The 26,199-nt window shown below is 43.9% G+C and overlaps 1 protein-coding gene across 1 annotated transcript in view; it reads right to left on the bottom strand.

The window, feature by feature from the left end:
• Nucleotides 1-1,086: 1,086 nt before the first annotated feature.
• BPIFC (BPI fold containing family C) overlaps nt 1,087-26,199 on the bottom strand; it is a 51,268-nt gene continuing 26,155 nt past the window's right edge. The window contains exons 6-17 of the mRNA XM_036252211.1: nt 25,687-25,842; nt 25,500-25,563; nt 23,153-23,213; nt 19,267-19,358; nt 17,096-17,272; nt 15,820-15,873; nt 14,554-14,724; nt 13,834-13,901; nt 4,223-4,265; nt 2,540-2,603; nt 1,736-1,812; nt 1,087-1,209 (exon numbers count right to left, since the gene is read on the bottom strand). Coding sequence (XP_036108104.1) covers nt 1,087-1,209; nt 1,736-1,812; nt 2,540-2,603; nt 4,223-4,265; nt 13,834-13,901; nt 14,554-14,724; nt 15,820-15,873; nt 17,096-17,272; nt 19,267-19,358; nt 23,153-23,213; nt 25,500-25,563; nt 25,687-25,842 — 1,150 coding nt within the window. The remainder of the gene's footprint in view (nt 1,210-1,735; nt 1,813-2,539; nt 2,604-4,222; nt 4,266-13,833; nt 13,902-14,553; nt 14,725-15,819; nt 15,874-17,095; nt 17,273-19,266; nt 19,359-23,152; nt 23,214-25,499; nt 25,564-25,686; nt 25,843-26,199) is intronic.

Genomic DNA, 26,199 nt, shown 5'->3' with positions numbered 1-26,199 from the left:
TGTTTACCAGCTTTGTGTGGTTAATCTCTCTTGATCTTTGTATCTCATCCATAAAATGGGATCATAATCCTTCATAGAGAGGCTGTGAGAATGAAACGAACCGACACTCCTGAAGTAACTTACATGGGGTCTGGTATGAGGTTAGCACTCCAGTCAAGGCTCTCTTCCACTCCCCCCGCCCCACTAGATTGTAAGTAACACAGAAACAAAGTGCATGGTTTCTATTCATTTCTCACATCACTCATACCAGTTTCCCTTTCCTCTTCTTTTGCCCTAATTACACCCCATTGATTAGGTGCTCTAATGACATTAATGTGATCATCAGCTGTGAGTTATCTAGGGTTAGTGCTCTGCCTTGCCATTTCATTTACTTTGGGAGGGAAAACATCCTAAAACTTAAAGAAGTGATACAATTCTAAGAGTTTCCTATGACCACCCTGTTTCTCATTGGAAACACCTAAGAGGCAAAACCAAGCCTTGAAATCTGCACAACCTCAGTTTTCATCAGCATTAAAGATGCTATATTCTCTTCCCTCTTTTCTGTCTTATTTTATTTTTTAAAAATCTGGGCCAGGAAATTTTGCAAATAAAAGACAAGGTTGACATTGATAGAAAAACAATTTTAATTAAATACAGGGGACAGTAGCAGTAAATATAAAACATACAATCCAATATGCAGGGAGGGGGAGAACCCTAGAGAGCTGAAAGCGCTGAAGGGATCTCCACTGGCAACACCGATTCAAATCTGTACTTGAGATTTGTCATGCACCTCGTCAGAAGTACATGCCTAGCTCTTGGCCACAGAATCTTATAAACACAGGAATACACAACAAGCATTGAAACATGAACACACATTTAAATGTCCTTCCCTACACACACACACACACACACACACACACACACCCTCATTTAACTCTTTAACCCAGTCTGCCTCCCTCTGACCCTGAAGGCTTGGGAAAGAAAACTTTTAGCCTTGGCACTTTAGAAGAACTTTAAGACTCCACTGTGCACTGTCCTCTCCCTCTGGGTTTACAGTAGGTGGGATTAAGGGCGGTTTACTTCCTGGAGTGGACTCCAAACAGGCAATCAGGGGACTGATTTCCCTCTCCACCGTCCACTTATCAAGTTCAGACCTTCCCAACCATAGAAACTTGGTTGCTGTTTTAAGGGCGTTTCATACTTCAGGTCAGTGGAAATCAAAAGAAAATGCTGAAAAAGATGCAACAAGGAAGACAAGGTTAAACTTTAGGCATCTACAGCCATAGGGTGTCTGGGTTTACCTGAGGGGTCAGGGAGAGATGCCTTCTTTACCAGATCCTACTGTGTCACTTCCTCCCTTCCCCCTGCCTTCCAGGCTTGCCTTTTGCCAGCTATATAAGCCCCTTCACCTCTCTGAATCTTACTTTCCACACCTATAAAATGGGACCAGTACTGCCATCCTTATTCGTTGTCTTCGGGCATGAAGGACACAAAGCGCACTGCAGTGCACCTTGTTCTAAGATGTGAATGCATTTGACTGCCAAAGAAAATTGGACCTGGTCTGATTTTCAAAATGGAGTTGAAATGCTTTTCGTGTGAATGGCAAGCTTCAATAGCTAAACGTTTTGTTTATAAAATTCCCTAGGCCGGGAAAAAGACAAAGCAGAACAAAATAAAACAAAAGCAAGCAAATAGAAAGAGGCTTATTCTACGATGAAAAGAAATGAGGCAGTTAAGAGAACATTCACATTCTTACCTCAAGAACTTCAATATCTGAATTGACAAATGAGATTTTGTGTGGGTTGGGCAAAGGAAATCCTTGTTGCAGTTTTGCTAAAATATAAAACAAGATGTAAAATAATTGGGCACAGGCACAGCAGTTTTGGCAAGCTTTTTAGTAAAAGACTAGCAAGCAGCTTTTTAATAAATTATCTTTTCATTCTTTCTGGTTCTGTTTTCATCTTCTCTGATATGTCCCTATCATTTCCCCCCAAGAATGGTTAATTGATCCGTGCTTAATAGAAAGGCACCTGCAATTGTGTGCATTTGGATGGCAAAAAAAAATTCTGGCATCTTATCCAATCTATATTTTGAAAATACCTTACTTCTTAGGTCCTGGTTACATTCTGGTCTCTAATACAAAGCATACTTTAATTAAGTCAAACTCAAGATGCTGCTGTGTGTGAACAATCGTCATTCATATAAACTGTGTCTATCCAGATGGTGGTCTTTGCATAAGAATCACAGAGACATAAACTGCTAAAGAGAATAATGTCACTTCTGGCTGAAGGAGACTCTGTGTAAGGAGAATGTTTCAATCTCCTTAATACAGCCAGAGATAGTCTTTCCTTTTGCGTCTTCAAATAGAGTTGCGAACAAAGCTTGGCCCTGGGATAACAACTTTTGCAACTGTATTGTTAATTGTACAAATGTTGCAAATTCTAGCACTGGCATGGATTCATAATAATACTCTAAAGTACAAGCTTTGGGTGGAAAGTCCCAAACAATCCCCAACATTCAGCCAATGTCAGAGTCACATTGTTTCCCAAGAACCTCTTACCGTTGGCCAGTGGGAGGATGCCAAAGTGGAGAATGAAGGACAGAATATTTTCAAACCTCAAGACCTAAAATGAAAGGGGAAATGAAATCAGTTGCCAAGTCAGGGCATTTTGAATGTACCGTGCCTGGTTTGGACCTGCACTTTCCCAGACCTTATCAGGATAGAGAGCTATAATTAGAATCTCCCCATGGAGATACTATTCTAACTTCCAGACAGTGAAAGCTATTTTGTGGGAAACCATATCACAGAGTTTCCCAATCCTTTTTCCTCCTGGAGGATGAACATTTTGCTTTCCTGTGGCTGGATCATGGATCATGATGGCAACAAAGGCAGAGTGACCACATGTGGGCAGCAAACATGGCAACTTACATATCTACTAAGTAAGACAATCTCAACTAATACATATACCAGTTAGTAATCTTTCCTTAATTTACTGGGAAGCTCAGCCACCGCAGTTCCCTTGTATTATGTCATGCTCCACAGTTAATGGTATCACCAGGTTGCCCAATTTATCTTTAATGAACTATGGTACCTGTATAATCTTAGCAAAGTGGTGGTTACTGGGAAGATCCAGGTATTAAAAATAAATGGACTATGATAAACATGAATTCACTCAATGACTCTTTTTTGAGCATCTTATAGGCTTAGCAATAATAAGGACCTCTTTGCAGCTTAGCAAGGGCTCTGAAGCAGACTTCCTCTTGTTTTTACTTGACTGTGTGATGTTAGAAAAGTTCCTTAACCTCTCTGTGCCTCAAGCTCCTCAACTGTAAAGTGAGGATAATAGTACTAATCTCATAGGGTATTGTCAGCATTACACAAGTTAATATGCCTGGTATATGCCATTGTCCCCCCTCCCCCCCCCCCCCCCGCCCCAGAAAAGTCATGCTTAGTACACTCTGTTGTTGATAGTAAGCAGTTGGTCTGGGTCTTCCTGGAAGACTTGGACTCATTTTTTACTCCTCTGGGCTCAGGAAATATTAATAAGATAGTCAGCTATGCATTCTCATCAGCTATAGTGTGTCATTTACCGAAAGGCTATGCCACAGAGGTGCTAATCCATAGGAATCCTACTTGAGAACCACTGCTCTAGAATATAAGCGCCACGAGAGTTGGACACCAATGAGTGATTTGGCTGATCTTCCTGAAGCCTGGAGGATGGGAGGGTTTTCCAAGTAGCATGTTGGGATATACTCTTCCAATCAGGAGATCACCAGATTGGGCCCCCCAAAAAGGTATCATACAACCAGCCTTGACCTAATTTTAGGAGTTGGCTAGAAAGCATTTGAGGAACAAACTTGATCATAGCCTAATAATTGATACAGAGCCTCATCCTTTGGCAGTCCAGATCTTAAAATTTAAATGTAGAGGGTTGCTTTGTCCAAAAAATAAAATCTTCCTGAAAATGCCTTTTCCCCCAACATTACACAATGCCTTAATAGTCTTTTGAGTTCTTTTTAAAAGTCTGTATGAGTAGACAAAAGTGAATTGGAGAGTTCCCCTCTTGTTTAATAGTTAATGGGCTTGGTGGACCGAACAGTGTCTAAAAAAACAATTTTAAAGTTAGAATCTACATGCATAGGAAGGCCAAGTACTACTCAGAGGCAGAGAAGATAATCATCCAGCTACTATATACAATTCTCATTCTCCCTGGACAGGAAACTCTGGGACTCTGATTCCTACCTCAATATTGCTGCGATTGGACTCTGGCAAAGAGAGGCGGAATCTGAAAACAAAATAAAACAACACCAATAGGAAAAGGTTAAAGGAGGAATATTTTAAAACAACAGTTTAAACAGAAAGAAACAAATAGGATAAGGTTTTTTTTGTTTGTTTGTTTTGGCTCAATAAGTTGCTATTTAAAAGAAAAAAACACACCCAGTCTTGTAAGGACATGATGTTCTCTTTTTCTTATCCTCACTCGAGGACATTTTTGTTCAGATAGAGGGGGAGGGAGAGAGAGGAAGAGAGAGAAACATCGACATGAAAGGGACACATCGAGTGGCTGACACCCGCAATGACCCAACCAGGGCCAGGGACAAACTGCAACTGAGGTACATACCCTTAGCGGGAACCGAACCGGGGTTTCTCTGGACCATGGTCCGATGTTCTAACCGCTGAGCCAAACCAGCCGGGGCAGGACTCTATTACATCTTTACCCCTATATTTGCTGCTTAAGAAGCAGAGCAGGAATAACAGAAGGCTTGGGCTCCCCATATGCATTTACTCTGTGGGACTTACTGTTGGCAACTTGGAATGCAGAACTATGTTAGGAAATATTTTCAGTCTGCAGCCATACCCCCCACAATGTGCCCAATCTCATCTGATCTCTGAAGCTAAGCAGGGTTAGGCCTGGGTAGCACTTGTTTGGTGGAACAGTTTCAGGTCTTCTTGCTCTGAACTCAATCTCATAACTTCTCTGGTCTAGGCTGCTTTCTTATTAATGAGCATGACAATGATGGTGATAGCAATGATACTATATGACAGCAGTTCTCAACCTGTGGGTCGCGACCCTCTTGGGGGGTCGAACGACCCTTTCACAGGGGTTGCCTAAGACATAACAGTAGCAAAATTACAGTTATGAAGTAGCAACAAAAATAATTTTATGGTTGGGAGTCACCACAACATGAGGAGCTGTATTAAAGGGTCACGGCATTAGGAAGGCTGAGAACCACTGCTATATGACATGTTCTGGCTTAGAAGATTTATAAATATTTATTTTATTTTATGTTTTTTATCCTCACCCGAGGACACTTCCATTTTTTGTTCAGATAGAGTAAAGGGAAGGAGAGAGAGAAACATCGACGTGAAAGGGACACATCCAGTGGTTGCCACCCACATGACCCAACCAGGGCCGGGGACAAACTGCAACCAAGTTACGTGCCCTTAGCGGGAACTGAACCCGGGTCTCTCTGGACCGCAGGCTGGTGCTCTAACCGCTGAGCCAAACCGGCCAGGGCTAAACATTTAACAATTTAATGTTCACAGTAACCCTGTGATAGATGCAATTATTGTTGCCCCTTTTGCAGATGAGGAAACTGATAAGCAGAGAAAAGAATTAAATTACTCAAGTCACAGAGTTAGCAACTGCTTAGCCGAGGCTCTCAGGAGGCTGTATCACCTACGCCATTTTTCATCTGTCCAATCATAACACATCGGGCAACGTTAGCTATGATAGCTGTCTGGCATCAAAGACAATGCAGTGTAATTGTTAAAGGCACTGCTGGAAAATGTGAGGGGATGCCTCCCCCTGGTTATACCAGACCAGGTTAGAAATTAGGCCTACATAAGGTGGAGCACACCTGTGAGTTTTCTTTCTTTCGTCACAGCCCCAAGCCATGACTGGCCTCTTCAGGACCACCTGCTGTGAGCGAGCTTGTCTGGGGTTTCCTGTGAACCGACTATCCTTTTCTCCTAAGGACACCTTATTTCTATCTTGCTCCTCGTTCTCTAGACACACTCACCAGATTAGTTTACTAATGGACACATCTCACTAACAACCCAGAAACAGGTGGAGCAAAGAGCAAACTCTCCTTCCTCTGGTTCTGAAAAAACTCGCAAGTGCAGCTCAGACCACTAGGAGGCGACTGAGTTCACTCCTTTGACCTTTCATTCTCTACCAGGCTCCTAACCAGCTACATAAAGCCTTGACACTAGGAACTAATTTTTATTACAGAACCACATAGTCCTGGGGGAAAACTGGACCTCAAATAGCCCTACCTTGCAGACTTATAAGAGTATAACCTATTTCAAAAGTTTTGGAGAAGGTTTATTGTCCCGATTGAAAACCACAGCTGAAGTGCAAACATTTAAGCACAGCAAAAGGCCCTTTATGGGTCAATATAGCAAATTTGACATAATGAAGGTCAGGTGGACCAAAGCACAGACACAATGCCGTTCCTCCAACCCTGTGGCCATGTCAGACACTGAAAATCAATCAATACCCTATAATAACAGTTTATCTCTTTGCCCTCTGACTGAACTCCTTGAGGATAGAAATTCAGTCTTAACTTTGTATTCCCAGAGCATGGCACATTTAGGTACTTACTGTTCATTCATTCATTCAGCAGATATTTACTGAATACCTAATACATGTCCACCCTGGGACAGGTGCAGTAGATACGATTGTGAGGAAAACCAGACACAGTCACTGTCTCATGTAGCTTATAGCCTAGTGGAGAGACAGGGGCTAATCAAATAACTCCACTGATGAAGGTGTAATTGCAGACTGAGATAAATTCTGTGGTGGAAAAAAATACCTTCATGGAAGCAAATGAGAAAAGAACCTGGTCTTACTTGATGGGTAAAGGAAGTATTTTTAAAAAAAGGAAAATATGTCCTTGAGCTAACATATGAAGGATGAGCAAAGTTAAAAAGGCAAAATGAAGAAGGAAGTGGGAAGGGGTCTGGGCAAAGGTTGCAAAGGATCCATGGAGGGAAGAGACAGCTTGGGAGAGAGTGTAGCAAGATGATGCTAGAAAGGCAGATGAAGTTGACCAGGCTGGATTTCTCAGGCCATGTTAGCATTTTGATATTTACTCTAAGAGCAAGGAATCTATGGAAGGTTTCTAAGAAGGGAGATGAGGTCTATGCGGGTCACTCTGGTTGCACCACGGAGGAAAGACTGGCAGGCCGAAGAGGTTTTCCAGGTGCTCATTCTGTGCTCAGTAATGTGCTATGCAAGGTGCAGAAGTTTATTTATGCGAGGGGTAGAGAGAGCTGTATGTGCAAGAAGCAATTAGAGAGCAATGCAAAGCAGTGTGGATTCAGGTGTTCTTTTGTGAGTTTGCACACCACATGGACTTGCTGCAGGAATTCTGAGAAGGTGTGAAAAGGGAAAAAAGCCAGTGTGGGTTGTGTGTGTGTGTGTGTGTGTGTGTGTGTGTGTGTGGTGATGGGGAAATAAACTGTCTTTTGAAAGAAACGCTCTGTACACTACCACGTCCCTTTGCACCCAGTATTGTAACTGCCTGTTAATCTGAGTGTTTCTCTCACCAGGCTGTGGATCTGGAAGGTAGAAACCACTGTCCTCTCCACACTCTGTATCAAGAGCACATAACAGGTGCTTACTAAACTCTCATTGAATGGACACACGGATAAATGAGCAGATAAAAGAGATGAGTGGGGGAGTGTTTATTGGGATTGAGGTCACTCTGAGGGTGAGCCAGTGTGGGTTTCATTCCACCAGCAGAACGCTCATTTTAGGGAAAGGCAGAACCAATCATTGGAGAACTTGAAAACCCCAATCCAATGATGAAAGGTTTGAGGGGAGGAATATGTTGAGCTATTCCAGTATGACAGGGTCCTCTCGATGAGGAAGAGTTCCTCAGTGTTTTAACTTCCTTGCCTTTTGCAGTTTGGAAATTCCTCCAAAGAGTCATGAGGAAGAAGACATTGGGGTTCCCCTCCTCCAATGGGCCCCCCACAGTGGCATTCCTCTGTTCTGGCGTTAACAGTAGCTAAGAGGAAGGGTGGGGATGGAGGTCAAGCCAGGTGCTAAGTCTGGGCTCTGCTGATCTGTCCAAAACACTGTTCCAACAGAAACTGAATCCATTCTTCCCAGACCTGTTTTCTTTTCTGGGTTTCTCTCCAGATGATGGCTCAGCTGGGGAAATGCTTATCCACCCAAGCTGTGAGGAGTGGAGTTAGGTGGTGATTCTATCTGCTTGTAGTCAGCTATATTTGCATTTTCTGATGGTGTTGCATGGGAGGGGTTGTAGGGCATGTGTGTGTGTGCTGATGGTAGTGGGGTGGGGTGCAGTTTGGGAGCATCCAACGCCTCAGTCATAGTAATGCAAAAAAAAAAAAAAAAAAAGATCTAAAGTTCTAAATGGTTCAACAGTAATGTACATTTGATTGCTTCAGCCTTGCTTGTAATTAAGAGGGTTAGAATTATGCCATCTGGATGATAACCAAATAAGGGAAAGTGTTGTTTCATTGGGCCTCTGAAATAATCTCAAAATGTCTACTATGTGGGCCAACTTGTATTGGGGTTACCTCCAGATAGAACTGTGTTTGGAACAAAATTCTCCATTGTAGAGTAAGAGTCTAGTATATGACACTGAGTGCCAACTCCACACTTTTAAGACCATCCTGGCCTGTCATGTCTCTTGGGACCAATTTCCCCTCTCCTACTTGGTGAAAATTTGACCCTAGAATGGGGAAAGAGGCCCTGGCTGGTGTGGCTCAGCAGTTAGAGCGTTGCCCATGGACCAAAGGGTCTCGGATTTAATTATCAGTTAAGGGCACGTACCTGGGTTGCAGGTTTGATTCCTGGCCCTGGTTGGGGTCATGCAAGAGGCAATCAGTTGACGTGTTTCTCTCACATCGATGTTTCCCTCCCCCCCCTTCTTCCCTCTCTCTCTTCTACTCTATCTAAAAATCAATAAAAAAAATACCTTCAGGTTTAAAATAACCAAAGAGAATGGGGATAGAGAATGAAACACCACTACTAGTGGAAACAGATCTTTCTTGAGCACTGATAATGTGCTGGGCACCATGCTTTTCACACATCGGCTCATCTACCCATGCAACAACTCTACGGAGAGGCACTCTGCTTTGCTGGAGAGGAAACTGACACTCAGAGAGGCTGATTAACTTGTCGAGGTCCCATAGTTCCAAATGACCGAGGTAGCATTCAAACTCACATATGCCCGACCCCAGAGCCTGAGCTTCTAACTAGACATACCCAAAGAGGTCAAGTTTATCATTTGTACTCCCAGCTTTGGCTTTCTTTACCCTTCCTTCACCCAGGTCCTTCATGCAGCGAGAAAAGGGCCGTGTCCAGTGCCAGTCTCTTCTATTCTCTTATCACTGGGAGAGGACGTGCAGCCCGTTTCAGCTCGGTGTGACTCCAGGCTCACGGGGTCTGCTTCTGGGCAAGGGCATCTATCATCCAAGTCTCAGCTCTTCACTACATCAAAGGCACTATAATCTAGTCAGCAAACACTCAAGGCTTTGAAAACAGACTCATGCAGGTTCAAGTTCTGGCTCCGCTACTCAATAGCTCTGTGACTTGAGTAGTTATAGAACCTCCACAAAGTGAAACGTGGAGATAATAATACCTGCCTCCAGGGTTCTCGATTCAGTCTACAGACATTTACTGAGCACCGTGCCAGGTCCTGGAGATACAGCGTTGTACATGAAACAATATATGTGCAGTGCTTGGCACAGGGCCAGCAGGCAGTGAAGGTTCCATAATAAAGAGTCATCATGAATAGCAAAGAAAGGTGATTTCTCTAAGCACCAGCACTAGGCAGGAGACAGGGGAGTGAGATGTTCTCTGAACAGAGGAGCTCTTGAAATGATCCGGTTTGATTTGAGCACCACTTTCTGCTGGCTGAGGCCAGCCCCATATTTTAAGTAATAGCAGTCCACATTCTTGAACACAACATGTACTTTACATCTATCAACTCATGTATTCGTCACAACAAACCCTGAAGCAGGTTTTATTTTATCCTCATTTTATGGAGGAGGAAATGGAGGCTCAGAGAGGTTGAGAAACTTGCCTGAGACTCCACAGCGAATGAGCCTGGGCTGGGAGCTGAACCAGCTAGTCCCACTGCAAAGCCTGTGATCCCCCTAGTCTCTAACCTCACCACTCTGGATGTGCCTCTGATTTCTGCATCTCATGTCTAGGCAGCCCACCCTGAGCAGCTCCAGAAAGAGGCTCCTCCAGGCAGGGGGTACTTAGAAAAACGGGAGTGTTCTAGAGAACTGTATTTGGACACCCTGGGTTTCCCGGTGCAACATTCCAAGTCAGGGATGTTTCACTGATCCCCACCCACTTTCCAGCCCTACCTGCTGTGTCTCTCTGACGTCACCGATGAAACCAGCCCATCTTGAAAAGCAGCGCTTGCCTGCGGAACTCAGGAGTGGAGACACTGGTTGGGGTGTCCTGTGTGGGTGGCGGGACTGCTGCACTTGCTGCCAAAGGCTAACGCTCTTCAGCGCTGCCTCCGCTTTTTTGCAAAGTTTTGCCTTTCACTTTGGCTGCCTGAAGCCTGAGTGAAGCTGGCCCACCTGCCTTGGCCTGAGTCCTCTCACTCTGAGGCTTGCTATGGCACCTCTTGCAGGAGCCACGCTCAGACTCAATGCATGCAGCCTGGCGGTTAGGACAGGGCCTCTGCTCAGAAGGCTGCTTGGCTGAAGACCCTGCTGTCTCCATCTTGAAATTCTACATACTTTTTGAACAAGGGGGTCTGCATTTTCATTTTGCACTGGGTCTTGCAAATTAGGTAGCCAGTCCTGCCGGACCCCACTAAGGCCTCAGGATGCAGGATGCCTCCCCAGCATGAGACTCTGAAGGAGCCTCCCAGAAGGCAGAAGTGCTAATTGCAGGTGTGTTCACAAGGTCAAAGCTTGCTTGTGGACCACAGGAAACTGGAAAATGGATTCACACATTTCTTTGGATGATGTGAATTTAGCAAAGTATTTCCAATTACTCTCATAAGTAAACACAACGCCCACTGACCACGCAGTCTCTTACCAGTAGGAACACTGGAGATTAGGGTCAGCCTGATTTAAGCAGAGAAGCAAACCCAGTCTCTCTGCTCCTTGAGGTCTCTCCTACCTGCCTGCCATAAGCCTAAGGTCCCATCCATATTAGATCCTTGGATCCTGACAGCAAACCAGAATGCATCTTGAGTGCAGCTGTTGTTTCCACCTGCTGAGAAGCTTGCTGCCTCAGTTAGCAGCCCTGCCCCCTTCTCCCCATCATTGCAGACGCCCAGGGCCCCCATCAGCCCTTTCCTCTCAGTCTTCAAACAGATGGAGGGCTCACCTGTCCTCACAGTCCTGCTGCTCAGGCAAACCCCATTCCAAGTCCTCTCCTTCCTCTCGTGGCCTCGCCCAGCTGCTGCCCCTCCTCGCTTTCCCTCTTCCTTCCTCATCTCCTGCTCTCTGGCCCAACCATTAAAATGGCCACCCCAGAGATCACTCATCAAGGTTCCGAGTTTCATAAGCCTTGATCTTCTGGAAAGAGGGCCACATTATGACTTCTTGGAGGGCCTGAGGCACTTTTGCTTTTGGAAACCTTTCCTTCATAAAAAGAGCTATACATTATATTTTAAGACTGTGTTGCATAAAGATAAGTATAATTCATGCTGATTGTCTTCAGTGTTTTTTTGTTTTTGTTTTTTCTTTATCCTCACCTGAGGACACTTTTCCATTTTTGTTCAGATAGAGTGGGAGGGAGAGAAGAAGAAGAAGAAGAAGAAGAAGAAGAAGAAGAAGAAGAAGAAGAAGAAGAAGAAGAAGAAGAAGAGAGAAACATCAACATGAAAGGGACACATCGAGTGGTTGCCACCCGCACAACCCAACCAGGGCCGGGGACAAACTGCAACCGAGGTACATGCCCTTAGTGGGAACCAAACCCGGGTCTCTCTGGACCGCAGGTCGATGCTCCAACCGCTGAGCCAAACCGGCCAGGGCTCTTCAGTATTTTTTTATTCTTATTTTTAAATATCTTAAAACATTTTCATGGATCTCTATGTAGGCTTTTGGCACTGTGCCTATTGAGCCTAATGGAGAAATAAGACCTGTTTTGAAGGGCTTAGAAAAATTGAGTAAAACCTTGGAATCTTTTGTCTCTGGGAAGTCACACTACCTTTTTGGTTTTTTTTTTTTTTTTTGTTGTTGTTGTTGTTCTTTTCATTGGGAAGACAATATACAGTTAAGTCTTGAACAACACAGGTTCAAACTGTGGGTCCACCTATTGCATATTTAAAAAAAAATACCATCAGTCCTCTGTATCCATGGATTTCACATCCGTGGATTCAACCATCCAGTATTCACACAGTATTTTTGACCCATGGCTGGGAATCTGCAGGTGCAGAGGGCTGACTGTATGCATTGTTCTACATCATTTCATATGAGGGACTTGAGCATCCTTGGAGTTTGGTATCCACAGGGTTTTCTGGAACCAATAACTGTCAAATACCAAGGGTCAACTATAGATAAGTTTTTGGAGAGTCAAAAGTCGTTGCTAATTTTTGACCGAATGGGGGAGGTGTATTGGTGCCCCTAACCCCTGCATTATTCAAGGGTCAGCTCTAGTTACAAAGAAAATTTTGAGGAAAAATGCACCTCCCACAATCTATTAACTTAACACAGCTCTTCATTTGCTATCCTCTTCCTTGTCCAAATGGAAAGCTATTCTACAGGCTGACTGATATGTTCCTGCAGTTCTGTATTTTGCTTGTTCCATTTAGTATTATTTTACTGAAAACATCTTCTTGTTTCTACAATTGCCCTGATAACCATCAAGTTGACTGATGGTGAATGACTGACTTTTCTCCTCTGTTGGTTTCCTATTCTTTTTGGACTCTGCCTTCTTTGTCTGTTTTATTCCTTGTTTCTTCCTTTCACAAATTTAATCTGGGCCATCTAATCATTCTATATATCCTCCCTCCAGGTAGCATCTGATTCATGGCTTCAACTATGGGCTTCATAGGGCTGAGGAAAATGGGCCATTCCACCAAATGGCTAATAGTGTTCAATGGTGTGTGTATATGACCTGCTCAAACCCTTTCACACCACATGGCTTGCACCTGAGAGCCAGCTAGGCCATGTGGCACAGGCTCGTCAAACTCTAACTTATGGTAATGGGACCCCGGTGTCAGTTCCACTTCATCATTTCACAGACAAGGACACTGAGACTCGGAGGTTAATGGACTTGGTCATGGTTATGGAACCAGTGAGCAGGGATTTGAAACTTCATTCTTTGGCCTCCAGGTTTCATGCGCGTTCCTCAATGGCATGCTTTCTGCATTTGTTACAGAGGGATTTCAGTTTTATATTGCTGTACCAGTAGAATGGGCATTTATATGAGAGAATTGTAATTATTGTGTTGCCCATTTTAGCTTAGTGTTATTTAATGGGAAGAAAAAAAAATCTTGCAACACATTTTTTTTTTATCCTCATCTGAGGACTTTTTTGCATTTATCTTCAAATAGAGTGGGAGGGAGAGAGGGAGGAAGAGAGAGAGACACACATTGATGTGAGAGAGACTGGTTGCCACCCACACGACCCCAACCAGGAGCAGGGACAAACTGCAACCGAGGTACATGCCCTTAGCGGGAACCAAACCCAGGACTCTCTGGTCGATGGGCTGATGCTCTAACCACTGAGCAAAACCAGCCAGGGTGCAACACATTTTTAAGTCCCTACTCTGAAAGGATCTGACTATTGCAGAAGTCCTTAAATGATTCATGGTCTATCCAATGGCAACTTTGCTTGTTCACTTTATCTTCATGGTCTATGGATTCACTTACAGTCAAATCAATTGACCTTACCTGTTCAGCGACAAGGAGCAGATCAGTCTTTGTCCCAAAATAACCAGGCTGACACTGGTACTAGCAACCTGCAGACAACAGAAGCATTGATTACTAAAGAAGTGACTCTCTCTGGCCACAGATTGGCCATAGATATTATTCCCTATAGTGGAAACATCCTAAATTCCACTTTCCCTCTCATTCTGAGAGGTATTCGAAATGAATAATTCTAAAAATACTGTCTTTTAGGTAAGAAAACGAACTATAAAAACTTTCTGTTTGAGGATCTCCTTTAAACTATGTTTCCATTTTCTCTTAATCTTTTTTCTCTGTGTACGGTGTGTGTGTGTGTGTGTGTGTGTGTGTGTGTGTGGTATTTTGCTTAGGTTCACTGTATTAGTCCCTTTTTATCAAATTGCACTTGGCCTTCATCTGCTCAAATAAACTTGAATTCCACCTTGAGTAACTTACTTCAAGGATAAAGAAGTTTGGCTATCAACATGACACGCAGGAGGGAGGGCACACTGGAAGCAGAGAAGGGTGCAGAGCTATTTTACAATGTATAGCAGTTGAGCACTGGCCTCCCGTTTCTCCCCACAACCCCTGGCTCACCCCTGTCCTCACTCCTAACTGATGTATCACTTCCCACCCCTTCAAGCATTTAGTAGACTGCTGGCCAGCTGTCCACTACAGGAATAGGATTGGTGTCCACAAGCTGCCTGTCTGTCCCCGCAGACTTACGAAGTCCATGGAAACGATGGTTTCGGCAGTCGAGTTCTCAGACTGGGTGAGTATCACGATGGAGGCAGGGATGTCCAGGGTGAAGTTACCCGGTAGTAAACTGATCACAGGAGGCTCTGTTGCCATGATCCGAACCATGAAGGGCTGGGACAAGATGTAGATCTCTGCGATCTGTCCGTGTCAGGAGAAAATGGAGATCAGGAGTTGTGAGTTGATGAGGGAAAATCACAAATTTGGGGTGATTAAATATTACATCATGCAGCAGGAATAGAAAAACAAGTTCTTTTAATAATAACAATAACATGCAAAACCCAAATAATAACAGTTGAGCTTTGTCGAAACACACTGTGTGCCAGGCACCATGGCCAGGGTTACCTGTATTATCCCATTTAATCCCTGCAAAATCCCTGTGAGGAAGGTTAATCCCCATTTTGCAAATGAAGAAAGTGAGTCTTGGAGAGGTTAAGTCATCTTCTCAACGTTCTAGGTGAGTAAGCTGTAGAACCGGGATTCAGATCTAGGTCTGTGTGATTCGAGATCCTTGCTCTAAAACTAGGATGCCCGAAAAAACAGCCCCTCTCTTTGTCCTCAAGGGCAAACCTGAGCCTTTCAGGGCACTATGTCCAACACGTAGGAGCTCCGAAGGCATGACACTCATAGTTGCTTCACTGAAGTCACAAGCGTGGGCACTAGTCCTTTATTTCCCATGTAAGCTAATTATTTCAAGTGTGGTGGAACCTTGTGGATGGAACAGATGATTTATTTTGTGAACTTAAAATGCCTTTAATAGTAACTTGTTCGGTAAATCTTTGTGAATATTTGATTAAAAGAAAGAAAATTCTTTAAAAATGAAAAGATGGACTCAGGCTTGCACCAAAAGGGAATATAAAGAACCCACATGTTGCCCGGCTGGTGTGGCTCAGTGGACTGTCGTCCCATGGGCTGAGAGGTCCTGGTTCGATTCCCAGTCAGGGCACAAGCCTGGGTTGCAGGCTCAGTCCCCCGAAGGTGTGCAGGAGGTGGCTGATAGATGTTTCTCTCTCATATTGATGCTCACATAGATATTTCTCTCTCTCCCTTTCTTTCTCTAAAAAAAAAAAATCAATAAAAACCTATATGTGTGTGTGTAGTTTATTAATACACACACACACACACACACACACACAAACACACACACACACACACACACATGAACCCACAAGTCTTCCATGAATTACTCCAGTGAAATCAAATACACTATCAAGGAGTCAAATCCTGACGACTTACCCGGGAGAGCACGTTGCCAACGCCTTGAGAGTGTCGAACCAAATGGCTGGAGATCTGGAAAATTAAGACCATCATGTCATTGTAAGGTTTTTACCCTGTGTTGTCCTTTCAGAGAAAATGTGGCGTTCTCTATCATTTTTATGAATTATGAGTCTGTTGCACCAAAAAAGGTGTTCGAAGGCGACTTATCATTTTATAGACCAACCACAGGAAATCTGAGGCCCAGAGAAGTAAAGTGACTTGCAAATGGGAAGTCACACAGGAGTTACAGTCCTTTTGAGTAAGTGACTTTCAACCTTGGGAGCACTGTGTGTATTATTTATCTGTGATCCACGTGTAAATATGCTATGGTGGGTAACAATATGTCTGTGCTATTGTTCTCACTTCCCGAGATTATTGAGACATAGAATGCTTGAGGAATTTATCTTCACAGATGGATGGTTTTCAAATCTTGAAGCTAGAAGTGTCTCATTTTTAGCACTGTGTGGTAGCTTGTGCTGCCAACTTAGCATTTGGAACATAAGGTTTATAATTACTTGTTGAATTAAGACCTACAGAACAAAAATATTCATAAGGGATGCTCAGAAAAAGTTGTTGGCTGACTGGCTGGAAAGAGTGCTCTCGGTATATGTAAGAGGCAGAGGCATAGCAAAGAGCAACAAGTGTCTGTACTCTCACGGGTCCTTGTAGGTAAGTCAGTTGCAGTTGCTAATAGGAGAAATCTTTATGTTGGCTTAACATAAAGAATCATCATCATCATCATGATGACCAGCAACACTTATAGAACACTAACTATGCTGGGCATTGGTCTGAATGCTTTACATATATTTAAACCTCTTTTGTTTAAAAAAATTTTTATTAATTAATTTATTTTTGTTATAGATGTATTTAAACCTCTTTAATGTCTATGTCAACCCTGTGGGTACAGAATTATTATTATTCTCATTTTCCAAATGAGGTAACTCTGGCACAAAGAAGTTAAACTGAAATTGCTCAAGGTCACAGGTAATAAGTGATAGAGGAGGTACTGTCATTATTTGAGAGTAATCTAGAACGGGGACTTGGAATGATAAGAAATGGAATTAGAAGAAGTGGAAACCCAAATACTGTCCAACTAATAACAATCATTCCACAACTCCTTCATCCATTGTCCTGATAGCAGGGGTAGTCTACAGGGCTCAGGAATTGAAATGACGACGTAAAAAACCCTGTAATGGGATACTTGTGGTAGATTAAATGTTGGTGCCGACTGTTGTTACCTGTTAACTCTCCTCACCTCTTTTGTGGAGAGAGTGATGTTGAAAGCCCCGGCTGTAAAATGAGCAAAGGATGCAGATTTAAAGAAGTATTCGGAGATTCCAATGTAGAACATAGAGTCACTGCGTTCTGGGAGCACAAAAGGCAATGGGGAGAATGGGGGATCGGTGAGGTTTTCCAGTGGGTAGAATACGCCCTGTGGGAAAAGAGGAAGAGACCAGTGTGTCAGATGAAGGCTCTAATATGCAGGACTAGCTCTGGCCGGTTTGGCTCAGCAGTTAGAGCGTCGGCCCACAGACCAGAGAGACCCGGGTTTGGTTCCCACCAAGGGCATGTACCTCAGTTGCAATTTGTCCCGGCCCCAGTTGGGGTCGTGTGGGTGGCAACCAATTGATGTGTCTCTCTCACATCGATGTTTCTTTCTCTCTCTCCCTCCCTCTTTCCCTCCTGCTCTATCTGAAGATAAATGCAAAAATGTCCTCGGGTGAGGATAAAATAAAAAAAATGTGCAGGACTAAAGAAGGTGGACCCTCTTAGGTCAGAATAAGGAAAATTTCAGAAAATTAACAGGGAAGAAAAAAATGATGAGGCCTTCTGACTCCTTGCCTAGTGCCAATGTTTCAAGGCTCTGATGACTTCTTGAGCAGACATCTGGGCCTGTCTGTCCACCCTGGGGTATAACCGAGTGAGAAGTTCCTTGTTGGTCCTTTTCTCCGAGAAAGAAGGGCAGGTGCATGTAGCTGGAGGTGACAGCTCTGAATAAACCGTGAGGTGCCAGGTAGATATGTCAAACCCTGGACCTTCAAAATCTGTGATTGCTGAGCATCTGGGTTGTCACAGAAAGACTCAGGAGGCCCCAGAACTCTAAATAATTTAAAGCATTTTTAAAACCATTCAACAAATAGTTGTTGAGTTGAACTAAGTTTAACATGGCACCTTGAACTGCAGCTGCATCATGTGTTCATGAATGCATCATGGATTTCAGAAGTATAGGAGAAAATCTGTAGCATTTATTTGCTTTTTGTTTTTGTTAATCCTTACCCGAGGATATTTTTCCATTGATTTTTAGATAGGGTGGAAAGGAGGGAGGGAGAGAGAGAGAGAAACATTTATGTGAGAGAGATACATCGAGTGGTTGCCTCCTGCATGACCCAGTCCAGGATCGAACCTACAACCCAGGTACGGGACTCTAATCCTCAACCCTTCTGTCTGTGGGCTGACACTCTAACTGCAGAGCCAAATCGGCCAGGGCAATCCATAGCATGTTTAATGCTACCCTCATTAGCTATTGGTTATTATTACAAAATGGTGTCTTGTGTAATATTTAACTAATTTGAATGACTTTGAGGGATTGAAATATAAGTCAATATGCATTGAAAATAACAATAATATTAACTTTGAGGCAAAACTAAACATAACTGCAGTGAATCACTTTTTCAGAATCAGCAAACACCATTTTCATGTGCTAATGGGCCCAAGAGAGGTCAACAGCCCTCAGTTAAATAGTCTAATCTGAGAGGAATAGAGGTAGCAATATGTACACTTACAGGAATGATAAATTCTAATAAATGCAGACCACTCTTCTTGCTGCCTCCTAGCCTCAAACCTACTCCCAGAGGCAAAGGAATCATGAGCCTTTTCTTGAAGAAGGCAGACCTGTCTTGTGCAATCCAAATAATCATTTATCAATCAAGGAAATGTTCAAGAGTCTTTTGAAAGAGCACACACATCAGGGAATTGCTTGACAGGAAATGAAATTATTTGAAGAGCATGAAGGTATATTTCCTCTGCCCATGACATTTGTGCAGAGTCAGCTCTCTGTATCTATAGGTTCTGCTCCAACCAACCGCAGATAAAAAATATTTGAAAAAACAGTTAGGTTGCTGCTGATGGGCACTATGTAGTTAGGCCTACTATGATTGTGTACTGAGCATGTACAGTTATTTTTAAACAACTATCTACATAATTTATATTGTATTAGGTTTTATAAGCACTCTAGAGATGATTTAAAGTATACAGAAGGATGTGCATAGGTTAAATGCAGATATTGTGCCATTTGTATAAGGGGCTTGAGTATTGCAGTTATTGGTATGAGGAGGTGTCCTGTAACCAATCCCTGGAGGACACCAAGGGGGCGCTTATACTGGCTGTTGCTGGCCAGGGTGAGGACTCTGATGATGCTAAAGTTACCTTCAAATTCAGGTCAATGTAGTTCTCAGTAATTTCTGGAGAACTCATTAGGGAATAATCCAGCAGGGTATAGTTGTCAATCTTGGTTAAAACTAAATAACAAATAAAGAAAGCAAAAAGAAACTTACATTCATTAAAAGCTTAACATATAATTAATGTATATCCAGAACAAATTTTTAAATAATTTAAATTCTATGTTGTTTAAAATAGTAATTACCCTATTTCCTAAGTAATACATGTTCACTTTTCCCTACTTATTTATATAAATTACAATTGACATTTAATATTATTTTAGTTTCAGGTCATGCTCTCTTTTTAAAACCAAGGAAAAGTAGATATGTCAAAGAAGAAAGTGAAAATCCTTTAGATCACATTACCCTGAGAGAAACTTAAGTAAAATTTTGGTATATACTCTTTTAATCTCAATCTCTCTCTCAATGACCATGTATTACTCTTGTGATCATAAATAGTTTTTTAAAAGAAACACCAAGAGAGCAGATAGACAGACAGGAGTAAAATTCACGACGTTGGAGAGGCTGAAGAAATTCTCACGCACGATGCTACTGGTTGGCATCATTCTTTGTACTATCATTTTCAGAGTGAAGCAGAAGGCCAGGCAAAGGGCCAGAGGCCAGGGAGCAGTGCGTAGGGTTTATAGGAAGCATGGACTTCAGTGTCTGGGACGGTTTGTACATGCAGTCATGCAGTGCTCGGGTTTCTGACCTGGCCTGGGAAGCAGCTGTCTGACTACCCCTGTGCGCTCTGTGATATGAAGACTTCCTCCCTGGCCTAGAAGAAGGTATGCACGTACCACCGCTTCCCTTCTTGCATGCCATATTTGGTTTATTCCAAAGACTGAGATGAGAAACAAGAAGAGATGAAGTGATTTGTTAAGGTGAGGGAACAATACTACCCTATGTCACCATCGTTTTAAAATCTGCTTTCAAATTCACCACCTCAATGGATCCATCACCATACTGTGAACAAGCAGGGCCATGACCATTTTTACAGTGAGGGGAGTGAAGCTCCCGGAGGTGAAGACACTTGCCCAAGGCGAGCGAGGACATGGGAATACTCGACTAGTTCTTTCTTCATCCATCTTCTTTCTCTGTCCCTACCTCCTCAATTCATTGATTTTCTTTCATCCACCTGTATCCATTCATGAATCCATATTTCCAGGCACCCATCCCTTCATCCCTTCATCAGTCCAATATTTATTAACTTAGTGTGGCTTAGGTACTGTGTCTGCTGCTGGGAACACAGAGATGAAGCAAAGTCTCTGCCCTTGTGGAACTCAGAGTCTGGTGGGGGAGACAGACATGTAAACAGGAAATGAGAATACAGTGCAGCTACAGCAGATTTAAAACTGAGCTCTTTATGGTCCTATTACAGTCTCTCTCATTTGGGTAAATGGTCATTCCATTCTTTCAATGTTCTAGTTTCTCAGGGTAAAAACCTGGGGTCATCCTTGACTCCCCTCATGACCCACATTCAGTGTGTCAGCAAATACCACTGTCTCTACCTGCACAGGTATATCCAGGACCTGAACATGTCTCACTGTCTTCATCCAGGCTCATGTGGATCACTGCTGTAGCAGTGGTCTCCCTGCTTCCAACTTTGCCCCACCTCGTCTATTAATAAGAGAAGTCAAAGTGATGTTCTTTTTTTGTTTAATCCTCACCCGAGGACATTTTTTAATTTTTTTGTTCAGATAGAGTGGGGGGTGGGGGGAGACATCGACATGAAAGGGACACATCGAGTGGCTGCCACCCACACAACCAACCAGGGCCGGGGACAAACTGCAACTGAGGTACGTGCCCTTAGCGGGAAATGGACCGGGTCTCTCTGGACCACAGGCCGATGCTCTAACCGCTGAGCCAAACCAGCCAGGGCAGTGATATTCTTTTCAAAAATATATGTTTTTATTGATTTTAGGGAAGGAGAGAGAGAGAGAGAGAGAGAGAGAGAGAGAGAGAGAGAGAGAGAGAGAAACATTGATGTGAGAAAAAAACATTGATTGGTTGCCTCTCACATGGGCCCTAACAGGGGATTGAACTTGCAACCTGGGCATGTGCCAACTTGGAATCAAACTATAGACCTTTTTCCTTTTTTTTTAAAAAAAGTCCTCACCTGAAGACATTTCTTTATTGATTTTCAGATAGAGTGGGAAGGAGGGAGGGAAAGAGAGAGAGAGAGAGAAATCAATGTAAGAGACACATGGACTGGCCACCTCACACACGATCCCGACCAGGGATTGAACCACAACCATGGTATATGCCCCTGACCAGAACTGAACCTGTGACTTTTCCATCCACAGGCCTCTGCTCTAACCACTGAGCAACCAGCCAGAGCAAACTCTTGACCTTTTGATGCATGGGATGATGCTCAACCAGCAGAGCCACACTAGCCAGTGCCAGAATAATATTCTTTTTGTTTGTTATTTTGTTAATCTTCACTCAAGAATATATTTTCATTATTTTTTAGATAGAGTGGAAGGGAAGGCGGGAGAGAGAGAGAAACATTGATGTGAGAGAGACATATTGATTGGTTGCCTCCTGGATGATCCTGACTGGGGCCAGGGATGAACCTGCAACCCAGGTACATGCTCTTGACCAGGAATCGAACTTGTGGCCCTAAAGTCCGTGGACTGACGCTCTAACCACTGAACAAAATCATCCAGGACAGTGAAATATTCTTAAAATATTAGTGAGATCATGCAAACCTTGCTCAGAACTCTCCAAAGACTTCTTACGTGAGACTGAGAGCCAGCCTTCGCAATGACCTACAGAGCCCTGGACATCTATCCACCTACTTTCTCCTCGCTGACCTCATCTCCTGCTACTTCCTTCTTGCTCCCTCTGTTCCCAATATGGCCTCCTCACAGTTCCCCTAGCACACCTGGCATGCTCCTGCTTCAGGACCCGGAGCTGTGGTTTCATCTACCTGGAATGTTTTATGCCCGGATCTAGGAGTGGCTCATTCCCTATTTCATTCAGATTCGTACTCTGTGTTACTTTCTCAGTATCTAAAATAGAACTCTAAAATGGAAACCCCTGGCCACACTATCTAAAATGAAAACCACACCTTCCTGCTTCTTCCCTGCTTTAGTTTTCTTCTCATCACTTATCACTAGGATAACATAGATTTTCTTATTATCTTGCTTGCTGTCTGTCTCCTCCCACCGGTCCCATGAGGGCAGAGATTTCTGTTTCCGAAGCTTCCTGCTGCATTCCAGCACCAAGAGCAGCGCCCGGCCTATGTCATTGGTGAATGAATGGGTGGAGTGGAAAGAGAGAGAGATACTTTCAAAGCATCATGTGGGTATAGAAGAGGTGGAACTTTGGGGTGCGGGCATCAGGTGAGATTTCTTCAAAGAGACTATGTATGCCTCAGCTGAGCCTTTAAAGATAAAGAGGAGCAAACAAGACAGGGAGGGCTGAGGAGTAGGGAGTGGAAGGGACTGCATCCCTTATGGCTTAGCACAAAGAAATAGGCACTTGATAAATATCCATCAAATGAATAAATGGATGAAGGGGAGAGAAAGCTCTTCTAGGCAGAGAGGACAACATGAGCAAAGGTAAGGGGCGTGGGGGCAGGAGAAGCAGTCTGATTGCTGGAGCAGGGAAAGGTTAGAGATGAAGCAGACAGAGGTAAGCAGGAGCCAGAGCATGGTGGGCGGGGCTTGTAGTCCATGTGAAAGCGTTTGGACTTGATCCTGAAGGCAGCGAGGAGCCAACGAAGGGGTTAGAACCAAGGGATAACCTGGCCCAGAGCAGAAAGCACACTGAAGAGGCAGAACTAGACTGTGTGGAAAAGCAAACCTGGAGAGCACCAGAGTGGGAAGGCAGGGAGAGAGCCATCCAGAAGAGACAGTTCAGAGACTCACCCTCCAGCATGCTGAGATTGGCATTCAGTGCTTCCACCTCTCCTGTGATAATGGGACAGAGCTGGCCACAAATAAAGAAAAGGAGGTTATTATATTATATTGGAAACCTCTATTATGGGCCTGGACCATGCAAACAAAGACTAGGAGACATTCTCCCTTTGGTCACCAAGACATTCTCTTAAATTACTTGATGCCTATGGGCCTGAAGTTACGTATGTATGGGTGGCATGTCATTGAATGCTGACTAAACTTCACAGCACTGAGACAACACCCAGTGAGGCCCATAAAGGAGGAACCCTTGCTTTATTTTTCTGTGGCAGGACAGGACATGTGCAGATCCATGCTGGTGTGGTCACACCCGAGGAACCTGCTATGCCTTTCCCCTCCTCTGTCATCATGCCCTGCTGCCAGGAGTGGTTACAGCTGGGGCCTTCACTTCCCCGCTGGGCTGGTTCAACAGCCCATTCGATAAGGCATCTATTTAGATTAGAACCCTGTTTGAAATTAGAAAATCAATCTTGAGTCAGACTCAAGCACATCTTTAGGAAGAAGGAAGGGTCCCAACATTGATGGGCCTGCTGTGTGCCACGCATGTGGTAAGCACTGTGTGGTGGTTACTAGCAGAGGCTCAGGAGCCAGGCTGCCTGGGTTGACTCCCTTGGCAAGTTACTTGTACTCTCTGTCCTCAGTTTCCTCATCTGCAAAATGGGGATGATAACTGTATCTACCTCATCAGGTTTTAAAGAGTAATCATTCGGTATATGTTAGCTGTTGTTTTAACCCCATTTCATCCTTGCTACAGGTCTGGGAGGTAAGCCTGTTGTCCCCTATTTACAAAGAACACTGAAGAAGAGAGCGTACGTGATTCACCAACGAGTCACATCACTAGGATTTGAAATCTTCTCTGACCCAGCAGGTTAGCTGTGGTCTGAGCACTCTTCATTTTCCAGTGGCTCAGAGGGAATCCTAGAGGCAAAGCATCTATGATTTCTAAGTCATATATTAAACTCTAGGCAAACTTAACTACTGGCTTCCTCTCAGAGGCCAAGAACCATGCCTCGTTTTGAACAAAGGAATGATCAACTGTGAGGTCCTTGAAGGTGGCAGCATATTTCCCTGTCACTCTTTAATATACACATTTAATGGCCCCCAGCACCTGTCAGGTAAGATGGAGAAAGACCGCGAAGTCTCAGAGGCCCTTTACCAGCTGGGGAACCTCATTGGACAGGCTGCTTAATGTTTCTACGTGTTGATTTACTCACTGGCATTCATTAAGCAACTCCTGTGCGAAGCACTGAGCTGAGCATGAGGGAGAAGGAGATAGCCAGACCCTGTCCTTACCCTTCCTTTCCAGAAAGGAATCTCCCTTCTTTTCCAGTCCTCCTCATCCCCCTCATTGTCTCCCACAAAATATGGGTCAAGGGTTCAGGGAAGGTATGGTCAGGATTGGAAAGAGGGCACATAGCCAATTCCGTCATTCCCCTTTCTCAAACTCCGACTTCTGGAATCTAGATACTTGTAGCTTTGGAAGCTATCTTAACTTAGACTGTTTCTGTTGGCTGGAAGTATCCTGTCTTCTTTCCTATTCCTTACCTAGCTAAGTCCTACCTATTCTTCAAGGCCCAGTTCAAGGCCTGCATCCTCTAAAAATGTCTCCCAGGATACTTGTGGACTCTACTTATTTAATTTTCCCATTTCTCTAAACCCCTTCAATTCAATCTAATGATCATATAAGTACATACTACATTCAAGTCCTCATTCAGTTATTGTTTCACGAGCCTGAGTTTTGTTTTCCTAAAAAGCTGATGTTTGTTTCTTTTTCATATCCCCATCAGACGCTAGCCTCGTGCTGGGCACACAGTAGATACATGATAAATATATTCTTTTTTTTTTTTTTATCCTCACCCGAGGATATTTTTCCATTTTTTTGTACAGATAGAGTGGGAGGGAGAGAGAGGAAGGGAGAGAGAGACAGAAACATCGACGTGAAGGGACACATCGAGTGGCTGCCACCCGCACAACCAACCAGGGCCGGAGACAAACTGCAACCGAAGTACATGCCCTTAGCGGGAACCGAACCCGGGTCTCTCCGGACCACAGGCCGACGCTCTAACCGCTGAGCCAAACCGGCCAGGGCATAAATACATTCTTGTTGATTGTTTGTCCAGCCTGTGGCATGAATTTGAGGAAGAGAATGCTGTAGGATGATGTGTGTGAAAGAGCCTTGGATGGTGCCTAGCACACAGTAGGTGCTCAAAAAAGATCTATGGACCAAGAATTAATTAAAGCATGGCAGAACTGCTGCTGATGGCATTTTACTGTGGTTGTGTAACCTCCAAAGTCTTACCATTTCATTTAAGTTCTTTAAAATGGGCTTCTCCATGGGCTCAGCAAAGGAGTTATATAGGACACTAGGGAAAAAAGGAAAAAAGGGCTTGCTCAGGGACTGTACCTGTCAGTTATAAACCTCCCCTAGGTGCTGCCCAAGCATCCAGCCCCCCACTAGCCACTGCCCACAGGGCATGCTCACTCACCTGAGTTCTCCAGTAAATGAGACGTGGGCATGGCTCACTTGGGCGTAGCAGTCTTGGAGCTTCAGGGTTGGTTGACCAAAGTCATTTTGGGCCAGGATAAGGATACCGGTGAAGTAGATCCCAGAGAGAAACAGATCAGCTCCTCCTGTGTCTTGGCTGTTAAGAGAAAAAGTGCAAGGTTACCCAGGCCTTGGCAGGGGAGGAGATGGCTCAGTTCTCTGATTACCCACAGACTCTGAGCTCCTGGGGGCAGGACCTTGGTCACCTCTGGATTCGTGGCACCTAGAACAGGTGGGATCAGAGTAGGTGCTGAATGAATATTTGCTCAACAAATGAAGTAGTGAATGATGCGAATGGTGACAGCTTTAGGGACCTTGCAGTTATTTCATCCGGAGTGCTCTGTCCCTCCCACCCCTCCTGGTTGAACACATATTTGAGCACTGTTCATATACAGTGGTTGTTTAGAGAGAGAACATGGCGGGTAAAATTGGCCACACCTTATGTAGGAGGGGC

Source organism: Molossus molossus, unplaced genomic scaffold, assembly GCF_014108415.1.
Source record: "Molossus molossus isolate mMolMol1 unplaced genomic scaffold, mMolMol1.p scaffold_m16_p_10, whole genome shotgun sequence".
Lineage (NCBI taxonomy): Eukaryota > Metazoa > Chordata > Mammalia > Chiroptera > Molossidae > Molossus > Molossus molossus.
The sequence above is the reverse complement of the archived record's forward strand: the minus strand, read 5'-3'. Positions and strand labels throughout refer to the sequence as shown.